This window comes from Podarcis raffonei, chromosome 3 (assembly GCF_027172205.1).
Source record: "Podarcis raffonei isolate rPodRaf1 chromosome 3, rPodRaf1.pri, whole genome shotgun sequence".
NCBI lineage: Eukaryota > Metazoa > Chordata > Lepidosauria > Squamata > Lacertidae > Podarcis > Podarcis raffonei.
This window is the reverse complement of record NC_070604.1, coordinates 106837255-106851932: the sequence shown is the minus strand read 5'-3', so window position 1 is coordinate 106851932 and position 14678 is coordinate 106837255. Positions and strand designations below refer to the sequence as shown.

Below are 14678 nucleotides of genomic sequence, written 5' to 3'. Positions count from 1 at the left end.
AATACGGTATCTTATGGTTGACAGAGTAACCAACTGCACAGTCCTAATCATGTATCCTTAGAAATAAATCCTATGGACTTCAATAAGCTCACTCCTAAGCAACTGAGGTTAGGAGTGCAGCCTAAGTTAAGCACTGACTCCAAGCATATGTTCTAGGTTACACATTCCTCATAGAACTGTAGAGTTGCAGGAACCTCAGCTGAAGCTTACATCACAGGCGGCCATCCAACCTCTGCTTAAAAACTTTCAAGGAAGAGGATCCTTGGAATAACACACCACCTGCTGTGTATCTTGTCCTTTGGACATATGATGAATGGGCAACATAAAAAAATAATAATCTTGTGGTTATTTGGGGAACCCAACTCAACAACATTCACAGTGCAATCCTCTTATGTGTTTACAACTGGAAGTCCAACTGAGCTCAACAGCACTTACTCCCAAGGCAGGCTTTGGTGTTTCTTATGCTTCTTACGAATATCCCCGTCCTCGCACAGGGTTGTTACTGCCCTTTGCAAACTCAAAAAGCTTGACACTTGTGCCTTTCCCCCCACTTTCCATACATCCTGCTTGAGGAGTCCCGGCAAGAAGAAAACTGGAAACCCCATTCGGAGAAGGAAGAAAACACAGGTCGCTGGGGTGCTTTTCTCTACCAAAGAGATTGCTTTTTTATTGTTATTATGGTATGCATTTTTTTAAATTGTAAAACACACACAGCTTGCAATCTCAAGATAAAGGGCGGTATAAAAACTAAATGATAATAAAAGCAATAGCAATAACAACCACAATATATCCAATATTTAAATTGTTGTTGTTGTTAGGACATGGACAATTATTATTATTAGGACATGGATTATTATTATTATTATTATTATTATTATTAGGACATGGATTATTATTATTATTATTATTAGGACATGGATTATTATTATTATTATTATTAGGACATGGATTATTATTATTATTAGGGCATGGACAAGTCACCCTGCCCTCCTCCGGGATCGATGAGCCGGGCGAGGCTGCAACCCCGCACACCTCTTTCCCCGGGAGGAGAGCCATGCCAACCCGGCGGCTTCCTCACGCGCGCAGGGCACGCGCCGCGAGCGCGGGGCGGGGATGCAGATGCGCGCGCGATACGGAGCCCCGATTCCGCGCCGAAGGAATGGAATGGGTAACGGGTCCGAGGGAGGCTAGGAGGCAGGAGGGGCTGGGCTGGGGGGGGGGCAACAACTGGCTGACGAACCTGAGTGACACAGGAAAGCGCGGTCGGCTGCGGGCCTGGGCTCCAGCGGCTCCTCCCGGTGTCTCTTGCCTGGGTAGCGGCGGGCGGCGCGGTCTCCCTCCGAAGTTCTCTCAGACGGGCGCCGCCATCTTGGGACTCCCATCACCGCCCGCGCGGCAGGCCGAGGGCGGGACTAGCGCGGGGGACGCCGCAAACTGGACAGGGGGAGAAGCGCGGAAATGGGGGGGGAGTTGGTGGCGTTCGGGGTTGGGGTTCCCCCAGCTGCTAAGGCAGCAAAGAGAGGGCAGGGCAACAGTCCCTGAAGAGGGCACGAGGACTAGTGACTAAATAAAAATAATTAAAAAATAATAAATTGTCCAGTAGCACCTTGTAGAGAAGTGTGCATGCACACGAAAGCTTATACCAGAACAAACTTTTTTTTAATATATAATTTTTGTAAGTTTTTTTAACATATCATTTTCAACAGTAATTAAACATACTTTTACATCTTATTCACATTTTTGACTTCCATCAATCCTGTCTGAAAATTTTCCAATCTAATCTCTCAGTATGCATTTCTTATCTTCCCTATTACATTTCAAACTCATAACCAAGATCTTTATTTCTACTTGGTAACACTTCGTATATTTCTCCTTACAAAACTTCTTGTAGTCCTACTAGCGTAATTTGTTGATTACAGTTGCTCTTCAAATAATTCATATACTTCTTCCAATCTTCTGTAAATCTCTGGTCCCACAGGTTTCGAATCCTTCCTGTCATTTTGTCCAATTCTGCATAGCCCATTAATTTCGTCTGCCATTCTTCTTTCGTCGGAATTTCTTCTTGTTTCCATTTCTGGGCTAAGAATACACTTGCCGTATACCAGAACAAACTTAGTTGGTCTATAAGGTGCTATGGGACAATTTTTAATTTTTAATTATTTTTATTTCGATTACGTCAGACCAACACAGCTACCTACCTGAATCTAGGGACTAAATACTTGGTTTCTTGCTGCTGTCAGATGAGCTTCATCCGATCAGCTGTGCAAAACAATGCATAGCAGGGTGGGGGAGAGAGAGAATAGGGATCAAAGTGACTAGGAGCAGCCAGGAATTTGTATTGGGGTAGTTTTACAGATCGCATGGTGTGCATTTCAGTGGCACACAGCCCATAAGCCTATGGTTGATGAGTGTAGCCTAGATATTGCACAAACAATTAAAGGGGACGGAGAGAACTTAGCTGCAGTTTCTGTGGCAATAAGAGGGAGGGAGTCGCACATGCACACACACACACACACACACACACTTGTCCCACCACCATTTCTCAGTCCTACTATGCTGATTCAGCAGTGTCTTTCACACCAAATGTAACTGACCCATAGGACTCTAGGAACTGCAAACAGGTTACACGTGCCTTCGTTGTCCACGAAAATCTTTCAGTAAAAACAATTTTTTAAAAAAGAAAAACGGTGCTGGCAACTGGGACAATACACTGGCACCTAGTGGTTAAGATGGCTATACCATTACAGTATATGCACACTTAACTTGCTAGTATCGCTGAAACTCAGTGGACCTAACTTCAAACTAGCCGCATACATAGTATTGGGCTGCTCCACACATGCAGGTGGTCGAGTCCTGAAGTGGTGGCATAGACTGTACCACTTCAGGCTTCAGGATGCATATCACTTATTTAATAAAAAAATAAACACAACTACTTTAGGAGAAAAGGTCTCCATCTTATGGATACTGCAAGATGGGAAGCCATGGGAAATTAACCTTGCCAATAGTTCTTGCTATTATTTCTTAACCTAGTGAGGCCACAAGATCTTCTCCGTATAGTTCCTCATTTGAGAAAGGAAAACTACTCAGTACATATTCAAATGTATTTTTATTATGTCACATGCTGCCCTGTTGAGTCCTGGAAATGAGAGCAAGGCCCGGGGCTATGTTCTGTGGAGTTCTGGCCCAAAGTAAACCAGCTGCAAGCCCAGTGACGCAAACACACTGAGGTGTGAAGGTGGCAGAAGTTTGCCCGAGAGCTGAAAGATGATGTAATGGCTGGCTGCAACCCTAAATATAATACTTAACTCCACGGAAACTGGAGAACCTTCCTTCCAAGTAACAGCCAAATTCTATGCAGAATTAGGTACACAGATTTCAGTTGTCATTATCTGTGCCTAAAACATCACTGGACCAGACAGAAAAAGGGTTTTGAGTTTGGGTTGTAACTACAACCAAGCTAGAGAATAAGAGGGCCTTGAATGGTGACAGGGTTCAGCATTCCTGGGCACCTACTGAGCCTCATATCCCAGTAGGGGCCCCACTGTCAATCCCTCGAGCATCTCCTTGCTGTTGCTACCTGTTCAGTTGGCTTCTCCAAGCAAGCCAGAAGGTGAGAGGAGCAGCAGCCTCAGCCTGGAGGTGGTGCTGGTTGAGCCCAGGGAGCTTTGGGGAACCACAACAGCCATTGAGGCTAGTGGAGCCACCCTTTCCTCACTCTTCGGAGTAACTGATCTGTGTTGTGTGATCTTGAGAACTAGCCACCATCACAAGCCTGGGCATAACGGCACCAAACTAATGGCAATTACCATGCAGATGCTGTAGTCACATCTCAGTGCCAAATGCGCCCTCAAATATGTGCTGAGATAGCACTGCCTGATCCAATGAGCTTAATCGCTCACACATCAGCTCGTAGGATCAGCCTGATAGAAGTCCTCCCCCCCCCATTTGAAACAAAGTACTGTAGAGTTCTCTCCTTGCTTTCAATAGCGCATGTTGCTAACTTGAACAGTGGTTGTCTTGGTGTTCCAGTAAATGGCTAACAAGCACACGTCTCGAATTTCAACATACCCTGGAACCAAGTTCTCATTATTTCCCTGGACACTTATTAGTCCAAGTTACTTTCACCAAGTGGAATACAAAAGCCACAATTATGCAAGCGTTTAATAAGGCTCGGCTGTGTAAAAGCCCTCTTCATGGTAACAAGTCCCTGGAGTGGACCCAGCAAGTTAATATGCCAAGCAATGTCCGTTGTAGTTTGTGAATGGGACTCTGGCTTCTCATTGAGAACGTAGGGGTGGAATCTATTCAGGTGCTCAGCCCCAGTGAACAATACATTCTGTGATTGTGCTCAAAATATAGTCGTCGTTTTGCTGGTTGTTGTTTTTTTTAAGTACCCTGCTCCACTTTCCAATGCTCCCATATTACACAAATATAAATGCCACATTCACATTAATTAGAAGAGAACTGATTTTTCCATTTTTTTTGGAATACTGAGTTAACCAATCGGAAGTTTGCATCACATGTAACTGAAATCAAAGAATGAAATGTCACTCATTTCTTTCTACATCCAAAGCTTTGTTGCTTAGCCAAATAACGTCACCAGTTATCCAAAGTGTACAGAAAAGAAGTGTAATCTACAAATCAGCATATCATTAAAATGTAACCTAACACAATCCATTGCAACATCCAATATCTTAATAATATAGCAGAAAATATTATATAGTACTATATATTACAGAATTATTTTGTTTTTTAAAGTCCTTGTTAAAGTCCTTGGGTGTGAATTTCAGCTAATGTACACAAGTTTCTATGCAAATGTGCCTAATATACACATTTTTTGCAAAGCAATTTCCCCTAATAAAAGAGGGTTTTTGTATGGCATTTTCACTAATACATGCATTTAAGGAACTCTTTACCCCAGTACATAACTTGGTTGGAGAACTGCACTGCAAGATGCAGAGAAGCGCAGATTTTGAAGCGTGGGTGTATTTTGATGCTCAGATTGATTCAGAAAGTGTGATTCAAGTAGATTCACCTTTAAATGTAAACTGAATCTCACCCCCCCCCAAAAAAAATCCTTAGCAGAAAAGCACACTTAGTGACTGCTCTTCAGCAATGGAATTTTCATCCCTGGAGCCTGGCTATTCCAATGTTGTTATCTAATCACCAGACTGTCAATCTCTTCTCAGGAAGGCAACTCATTTCACTTTGATGCATTGCTTTTAATTAAACTCTGGTGCCAACAGATGCAGACTTTAAGGAGCATATCCGCTCTTTGAACAGTCACATGTTGAAAATAAGTGATGAAGTAATGACAAGCCAACTGTATCTCCAGTTGGTGGCAGTAGGTGTCAAGCAAACATTTTTTTAAAATTTCAGAAGTGATTACAATAGTGTGGTCTCACATTGCAGGAGCTGCGCAGGAGTAACTTTTTATTTTATTTTAAAGAAGCTTCCAACAGAACTCTTTGTTAACCTGAGCCTTGAAATGCAAGTCTTTTTAGAGGACTCCCAATCTGGCCATACAAATTAGTTGTTGTTGTTGTTGTTGTTTAGTCGTTTAGTCATGTCCAACTCTTCGTGACCCCATGGACCAGAGCACGCCAGGCACTTCTGTCTTCCACTGCCTCCCGCAGTTTAGTCAAACTCATGCTGGTAGCTTCGAGAACACTGTCCCACCATCTCGTCCTCTGTCGTCCCCTTCTCCTTGTGCCCTCCATCTTTCCCAACATCAGGGTCTTTTCCAGGGAGTCTTCTCTTCTCATGAGGTGGCCAAAGTATTGGAGTCTCAGCTTCAGGATCTGTCCTTCCAATGAGCACTCAGGGCTGATTTCCTTCAGAATGGATAGGTTTGATCTTCTTGCAGTCCATGGGACTCTCAAGAGTCTCCTCCAGCACCATAATTCAAAAGCATCAATTCTTCGGTGATCAGCCTTCTTTATGGTCCAGCTTTCACTTCCATACATCACTACTGGGAAAACCATAGCTTTTACTATACGGACCTTTGTTGGCAAGGTGATGTCTCTGCTTTTTAAGACGCTGTCTAGGTTTGCCATCGCCTTCCTCCCAAGGAGCAGGCGTCTTTTAATTTCGTGGCTGCTGTCACCATCTGCAGTGATCATGGAGCCCAAGAAAGTAAAATCTCTCACTGCCTCCATTTCTTCCCCTTCTATTTGCCAAGAGGTGATGGGCCCAGTGGCCATGATCTTCGTTTTTTTGATGTTGAGCTTCAGACCATATTTTGCACTCTCCTCTTTCACCCTCAATAAAAGGTTCTTTAATTCCTCCTCACTTTCTGCCATCAAGGTTGTGTCATCTGCATATCTGAGGTTGTTGATATTTCTTCCGGCAATCTTAATTCCGGCTAGGGATTCATCCAGCCCAGCCTTTTGCATGATGAATTCTGCATATAAGTTAAATAAGCAGGGAGACAATATACAGCCTTGTCGTACTCCTTTCCCAATTTTGAACCAATCAGTTATTCCATATCCAGTTTTAACTGTAGCTTCTTGTCCCACGTAGAGATTTCTCAGGTGGTGATACCTGAGATACCTGATAGAGATTTCTCAGGTGGTGATTACTAATACAAATTAGTAAATCTGTACAATTTCTTCCTTGGCAGAGAAGTCAACATGAGAAGGGTTCCCTGAAGATTCTAGTATAAGCAGGATTTTGCTATTGAGGATGGTTTGTAAGCCACTGGATTCAAGCAAAAGCCAAGACTACAACAATATTTGCAAAATAATAATAATAATAATAATAATAATAATAATAATAATAATAAATTTTATTTATATCCCGCCCTCCCCAGCCGAAGCTGGGCTCAGGGTGGCTAACAACAATCAAAATAGTCCAACATTCTAAAAAAGATCTTCTTTGCTGAAATAGAAACATCACTACCCAGCAGCCATGCTGACCTTGAGGCAATTTAACTTTGTTAAATTGGAAATATTAATTTACATTGTTGCAATTTTGCTTGTTTGCCTTATGATAGAATTGTTTAGTTGTCCTGCTCATATGATTTTTGTATTTTATTTTTGGCGATTTCTGTATATTGTTTCTCTGTGTTTAATTTTATTACTTGGTTCCGCACTCTGGGATTGAGTTTTTAAACGTTTAATGTTTTATTATGTTTAATGTTTTTATATATGTTGGAAACTGCCCAGAGTGGCTGAGGCAACCCAGTCAGATGAGTGGTATATAAATAATAATAATAATAATAATAATAATAATAATAATAATAATAATATTATTATTATTATTATTATTATTATTATTATGGAACAGGATGTCCCTAATTTCATCTGAGAAATGTTGGAGGGTATATTATTGCCTTCTGAAGAGGCACTCCTGTGCTGCAGCATAATGAAAGTGGGGCCCCCCCTTAAAAAAACCAATTTGTGGTATACTGTAAAAACTTACAGGATTTCAACAGGAAGTTACAGGATAAGCACTGATTGAAAACAAAGCAGTGGGTGGTATTCAGACTAGTCCTACTCAGAGTAGATCCGTTGACACCTAAGGTTCATTCATTTCAGCAGGTATCAAGTACGTACAACTCAGTATGTGCCCCAAACTTTTGCAGGCACAAACATCATTGAAAGCTGGATGGCGTATAACTCAGTGGCGTGCGATCCATGAACTAGTCCCCTTAATGTTCCCGGCAGGACCTTTTCTTGTACCTGCTTAGCCAGTGCCTCCAGGCTCCATGTATGTGTGTGTACATGCACGTCTCTCTCTGATTACCTCCAAAAAGGCTGCAAAATTGCACAACCCTGCAAAGCAATGCACACAACTGAGCAGGAAGCAACTGCCTGAAGCAGAACTGCAGCCCCTTCTTCATTTTTTAAGGAATAGCAGTTGGTGGAATACAAGACCCCTGCAACCTTAATAATCTCACTTCCTTCCTCCTCTCCTTCAGCCCCCCCCTCTCTGTGTGTGTGTGTGTGTGTGTGTGTTTGAAAGCATGGGGTTATAATAAACTGTCAGTCCCAATCTGCCAGAACCTGAAGGATTAGCAGAAACACGCCACAACCAACAACAGCACGATCATAGTGAGGGAGACGATGAAGAAAGAAAGGGGTGTAAAAATAGCTTTTTAATTGGGAAGAGGAACCCACCCTTCCACCTCTGGGCTTGTCTTCTTCAAAAAACAAAGCCAAGCCAAACTTTTCTTCTTCTTTTTGCAAGCTGCTAGGAATTGGCAAATTGACCGGCTGGGGAATGGGCTTCCTTGGGAGGGTGTGAACGCTCCTTCATTGAAGGATTTTAGGCCTCTGCCAGGGATGCTTGAATGGAGATTCCTGCTTTGCAGGTGGTTCAACTAGATGACCCTTGAAGTCACCAAATCTACATACAGTGGTACCTCAGGTTACAGACGCTTCAGGTTACAGACTCTGCTAACCCAGAAATAGTACCTCAGGTTAAGAACTTTACCTCAGAAATAGTACCTCAGGTTAAGAACTTTGCTTCAGGATGAGAACAGAAATCGTGCAGCAGCGACGCGGCAGCAGTGGGAGGCCCCATTAGCTAAAGTGGTACTTTAAGAACAGTTAAGAACAGTTTCAGGTTAAGAACGGACCTCCAGAACGAATTAAGTTCTTAACCCAAGGTACCCCTGTACACCCCTACAAAAAAATTCATCGCACACCACTGGTATAACTGGCTCGATACCCTCATGAACACAAACGATTTTGAATGTGCCATAATAAAAGGGGATGTCGAAAGGGGCCCATAGTGGGAAATAAGCCCCGCAGAGAGAAAATCAGGCAGAAGCAATGTTAGAGGGAAGAGGCCTGGCCAGGGAAAAGATTTGGCACACATAAGCACCACCCTGCTGCCCATTCTGTGCTTTAAATTCACACAGAGACACAGTTTGCTGCGTAGGAAAATGGAAGCGATCCAGGCCTGGCACTCAAGACTGTTGCTGCTGTCACGTCTTGCTTGTCCCTTGGCTGCCGGAGGCACGTGCCTTTTCGTAGCCGCTGATTGCTTCAAGATGTCAAGACATTTTCAGGGCTAAAAAGAGAGAGAAGCAGAAATTCAATATCCGCCAGTAGTGCAGCTTGGACTGTATACTGAATAAGCATTTTCTTTTTTTCCCCTCCCAGACGTTAAAAGGCATCTGGGAACAATTTGCTTGTCCTCCCGCTTGGCCTCACCATTATTTATTTAATTTTGAAAGGTACTTTATATCTGGGACACACTATAGACATGACTATATACAGACTGCTTATATCTATAATCTGGGAGCCATTCTAAAAAAAAAAAAATGTCCAGTTTTATAATGTGATTGTGAAACTCTTAAAAGTATAGAAAACCCTTTTTTCCTCTTCACCCCCCCACCAACATCCCCGCCAGAAAAGCCTTTCACAGATGATATCAGCTTCCAGTGCATTTATAAACTTAGTCCCAGGTGTGGTTTAACAATCCGTCTTCACAGGGAATTCTGGGAATTGTATCTCTCTGAGAGGACTAGGGGTCTCCTAACAACTCTCAGGACCCTTAGCAAACTACAGCTCCCAGAGTTCTTTGGGGGGAAGCCATGACTGTTTAAAGTGTTATTACATGGCTTTAAACATATGATGTGAGAATACATGCTTGCAGCTTGCCACTTTTTTCTAGCCCTGAAGTACACATTTCCCTCCCCTCCCCTTTCCTTGGGGCTCTGGTCCTTTTAGCTTGTAAACCCGATGACAGGGCCTGCTTTTTAGTTTATGTGAGCCACTTTGAGATACCTGAATTGCCTGAAAAGAAAGTTTAAAATGCAGTATTATCAATAATCAAAAGAGAACATTTTACAGAGATGGGCAATAAGAAGTATACCCTTTGGACAGATCCACACCAATTAAAGCACATTTGACACAGATTTAAATGTGCTTTAAATACATGATGTGGATCTGCCCCGAAGTTTAGAACATTCGAGATAAAGGGAAGCCCTTTAAATAATAATTTTAAAATGCTATCATTGGCTTGTAAGTTGAGATCTGTGCTCAAAATGGGGTAAAGGTGCCCTTAATGAAGCCTAAACTAGCCCTAACCCTGACTCACCACAATTTTATCAAAATCTTATGCCACATACAGTGGTACCTCGGGTTAAGAACTTAATTCGTTCTGGAGGTCCGTTCTTAACCTGAAGCTGTTCTTAACCTGAAGCACCACTTTAGCTAATGGGGCCTCCCGCTGCCGCCGCGTCGCTGCTGCACAATTTCTGTTCTCATCCTGAAGCAAAGTTCTTAACCTGAGGTACTATTTCTGGGTTAGCGGAGTCTGTAACCTGAAGCATATGTAACATGAAGCGTCTGTAACCCAAGGTACCGCTGTAGTTGGCTTAAAACTAACTAAGGTTAGCATCACTCCACCCCAGTAATTTGAGCAGCCAGGTGAGATCCTGCTATCTCCCTTTTCAGGATAAAAGGGAGTCTTCTGGCACCTTAGAAACTAGCAGGATGTTTGAGTATAAGCTTTCCTCAAATGCCAAAGCGGATTCTAACCGGGCAGATCCACACACAGACAAAGGGATGGGGGGGAACGTAAACAGTGGGGTCAAAAGGTCACACAAAAGAGATAAAATTTCACAGTGGGAAGCTCAAATGGATACAAGTTAAAAGGTGACCATTCACATCATGGGCATAGCCAGGGGAGTGCAGGGGGGCAGCTGCCCCCCTAAATTAACCAAAAAATAAATAAATACTTAACTAACTGACATTGCAGATAACAGATTACATTACATTACAGATAACATTACATTACATTACATTACAGATAACAGATAACATTGCAGATAACTCAGTTTTGCCCGCCCACCCCCAATAAATCTCGGCTACGCCCGCGCATAGCTGTCAACTTTTCCCTTTTCTTGCGAGGAATCCTATTCGGAATAAGGGAATTTCCCTTTAAAAAAGGGAAACGTTGACAGCTTTGCGCCCGCGATTCACGTCTTGTATACGTTTCAGCTTTGCACAGTCGCGTCACAGCTTTGCATTGCAGGGCTTTCCTGTTTAGATGCCGCCTTTGCCAACATGGCGCCCTCCAGATGTTTTGGGACAACTTCCATCCGAGGGGGAGTTTTCGTCAAAAACATGGCGAGGGCTGCTTTACAATGCCATCCTCTCTACGTACGTGTGTGTGTGTGTGAGCGCGTAAAAGCTCCTGCCACAACCATGCAAGCTTCCGCGGGGAGCCTTTAAGGCGCGTCAAGATTCCTGTACGACCTGCTGCTTTTCTCCATCCAAGTACTATTCGCCCCCTGGCGGGAATCGGAGCCCCTTCTCTTGCCCGACCAGAAGGAAGCCAACCCTTCCAGACCCCCGAAATCCGCCTCCCCGCGCCCGCCCCGGAGTCGGAGGAGGAGGGACCTCTCTCCGTCCCCGCCTCCGCTCAAGTTTCGCCCAGAACTTTTGTTTTGGGTCAGCGATCTCCGGCTTGGAGAGGGCGATATTTTGCGGCGTCTGTGCGCTCCGGGGGGACTCTTCGCCCGGCGGCTCCGGAGGAAAACCCGGCTTTGGAGGTGGCCTGGTGGGGCTGGAGCGGGGCCAGCGGGGGACCCGGCGGTGCCCAGATCGGACGCTTGCCAAGCCCGCTTCCAAATCGCCATGGGAGGCTTTTGGGGGCTGCTGCTGGTGGCGTCAGCCTTTTGCGCAAAAGGTAAGGCGCCTCTTTCTCCTCCCGTGTTTGGTTACGCGTCCGAAGTGCTGGAACAGGAGTTGGCTGGATGTCGGAAAGGTGTTGTTGGGGGGCGGGCAGGGTTACCCCGTCTTCCAACTCTTCGTTTTGGAGGGTGTCTCATTTCCTCGCATTTGGTGGGCTCCAGAAAGGCTCCGGGACTCCGGGTGGGGGGAACGTCATCCCTCCACCCTCCCGCGCTCTGCGCGAAAAGGGAGTTTGCAAAAGTGGGGCGGGGGGAAGAGGATTACTTTTGTCCTCGCTTTTAATCCGAGCACAGCTCGGGCTTGGCACCTGCCTGTGAATGGAGAGAGAGAGAGAGAGAGAGAGAGAGAGAGAGAGAGAGAGAGAGAGAGAGAAATATCTGAGGGGGATCAGAGATCGATTGCCTCCATCTCTTCTTATACATCCCTTGGAATAGAGTTTTCTCGAGTAGGGAGACCTTAACTTCCAGGCAAGGTTTTAAAAAGGGTGGTATTCAGCGAAGGTTTTACTCGTTGGAATGAACAAACCCGATTAAGGCAGGTCTGAGTACCACCCCCAACTTTCCATAAATTAAGCCCACAAAACACACACTCTCCTTACTCTGGCCACAGTTTCCATTGCATATGCGGGAGCAGTACATGGCCATTGGTTCCTTTTGAACAGTCATTAGGAATACAATGAATTCCTAAATTTAGTGTGCAAATGTATAGAGAGATAAACACAGTGTGTAGCTGCTATGGATAACTGACCTCATGAGGGTGTGCAGCTGCTTTTGGGAGCACAGGGGGATGAAGAAAGCTGTTGGGCATCTCTGTTCCTGCCTGGCACTTCTGTTCCATCCCATTGACTTTGCCCGGAATCCCCTCCTGATGTTTGCTCCAGCCATGGATCACATCTTCACCCCCCTGGCAGCCTTCAGAGGAAGGGTGCAGCCAAGCAGACAGAGGGGAACTTACTTTTATTTATTTGTTCATCTCAGGCATTTATGTTCCTGCTTAATTGTTTACGTTTCTAAGCAGCGTACGCAAGAACAATCCACAGAAAATGGGACAATAAAACAAAACAAAATTGTCGTAAAACCAAGGAGTTGCTGTGGACAGAAATAGCCGTAGATTACTATCCTTGCAGTGGATTGCATGCAGACCTTCTCAACCTGCCTTAAAGGGCTGCATTGCACAATGTGCTTCTAATCCAAGTGATACGGTCAGTGGTTACAGTATAGCTCAGCTGTGAAACTCGTTGGGTGGTCTGCCTCTCACCTTCACCTACCCTCACAAGATTTTTGTGAGCTTTGTTAAAAAAAAGGGGGGGGAAGATTCTCATCTGAGTTTCTTGGAGGCCCTAGATATACCAACATACTGCAGTCGGATGTGTGCACCAAATAAACTCACTCCTTAACAAGGCATGTACTGTATGTTACAAGTTGCACATGCAAAGAACTGAAATTACAGTGGTACCTCGGGTTAAGAACTTAATTCGTTCTGGAGGTCTGTTCTTAACCTGAAACTGTTCTTAACCTGAAGGTTAGCGGAGTCTGTAACCTGAAGCATCTGTAATCTGAGGTACCACTGTATATAATGCTCCGCAGCACGTCTGCATATGATAGGAAATGCATGCCACATAGAGCAAATCCACACCGTAGATTAAAGCACATTCAGTGCCCATGACCTCCCCCAAAGAATCCCTGGAACTATCATTTGCTAAGGGTGCTAGGAAGTGGAGCTCTGTGAGGGGTGAACTACTGTTCCCAGTATTCTTTGTCCAGGGAAACCGTATTCGACTCCTAACATAACATTCAGTGTGGTTTTTTCCCTTACTCTGGTGAAGTCATATCACCAGCGTTGTGTCCTTTTCTGGCACCTGGCGTGCACCTGGCGTGCACACATGTACAGTGGTACCTCGGGTTACAGACGCTTCAGGTTACAGACTCCGCTAACCCAGAAATATTACCTCGGGTTAAGAACTTTGCTTCAGGATGTGAACAGAAATTGCACGGCGGCGGCGCAGCGGCATCAGGAGGCCCCATTAGCTAAAGTGGTACCTCAGGTTAAGAACAGTTGCAGGTTAAGAACGGACCTTCGGAATGAATTAAGTTCTTAACCTGAGGTACCACTGTACAGTGGTACCTCGGGTTACATACGCTTCAGGTTACATATGGTTCAGGTTACAGACTCCGCTAACCCAGAAATAGTACCTCGGGTTAAGAACTTTACCTCAGGATAAGAACAGAAATTGCACGCTAACAGTGTGGTGGCAGCGGGAGGCCCCATTAGCTAAATTGGCGCTTCAGGTTAAGAATAGTTTCAGGTTAAGAACGGACCTCCAGAATGAATTAAGTTCTTAACCCGAGCTACCACTACACTAGGTGGGACCAGGGACTGGACACGGAGGGTAAACAAAACCCAACACGCCCAGCCCAAACCTTACCCCCGCTGGGCAGGTGTGGGGCAAGGAGGGTTCACAGGGCTACACTTCCTGCCTGCCCATGCAGGGGGAAACCTGACCGGTTGACATAGCCCTTGGCGGGCGCATCCCCCCAGGACTAGCTGGGCAGTCATTCAGCAAGGGGGCTGGGGCCGTGGCGGGAAGGCCAGGCCGGGCTCCGGGGCCCAGAGACCCCCAGCAGCAGGCAGGTTAGAGATCCCTGCATGTGGGTGCTTCATTCGTGTCCTCTCAAAATCATGTTCTCGGGGCTCCAGCCCCTGGCTCTCCCCACGCTACACCCCTGAGTCATGGCATAGATGCAATCTTGCCTATAACAGAAGTGAAACTTGGATTTTTATAAGTGCCCCGTAATGTTTGTTCCTCATTGGTGAAAAGTCAGTCCTTTGGTGGGCAGAGCTTAAACTTTGGAACTCCCTGCCTTTTGGCATTAGGCAGAAGTCATCACTACGTTGTTTTGAAAGCTTCCTGAAAAACCTACCAACACATCTCTTTCCATAACCTATACAGTGGTACCTCTGGTTGCGAACGGGACTCCGGAACGGATCCCGTTCGCAACATGAGCAGAATGCAACCCGCGTCTGCGC

General features: G+C 45.0%; 2 protein-coding genes across 11 annotated transcripts in view; one reads left to right on the top strand and one right to left on the bottom strand.

Annotated features, from left to right (window-relative positions):
* ANAPC1 (anaphase promoting complex subunit 1) overlaps positions 1-1399 on the bottom strand; it is a 54643-nt gene extending 53244 nt beyond the window's left edge. For 5 of the 6 annotated variants that reach the window (XM_053383459.1, XM_053383461.1, XM_053383460.1 and 2 more), the window contains exon 1: positions 1241-1397. The gene's annotated coding sequence lies outside the window, so the exon portion shown is untranslated. Of the gene's footprint in view, positions 1-1240 lie in introns of all 6 variants that reach the window. The other variant, XR_008329740.1, reaches the window with a different exon arrangement.
* A 10031-nt stretch (positions 1400-11430) lies between these two features.
* MERTK (MER proto-oncogene, tyrosine kinase) overlaps positions 11431-14678 on the top strand; it is a 53125-nt gene continuing 49877 nt past the window's right edge. For 2 of the 5 annotated variants that reach the window (XM_053383453.1, XM_053383456.1), the window contains exon 1: positions 11431-11646. In XM_053383453.1, the coding sequence (XP_053239428.1) occupies positions 11595-11646 (52 nt within the window). In that variant the 5' untranslated portion in view covers positions 11431-11594. The remainder of the gene's footprint in view (positions 11647-14678) is intronic. The other 3 variants (XM_053383454.1, XM_053383455.1, XM_053383457.1) reach the window with 3 other exon arrangements.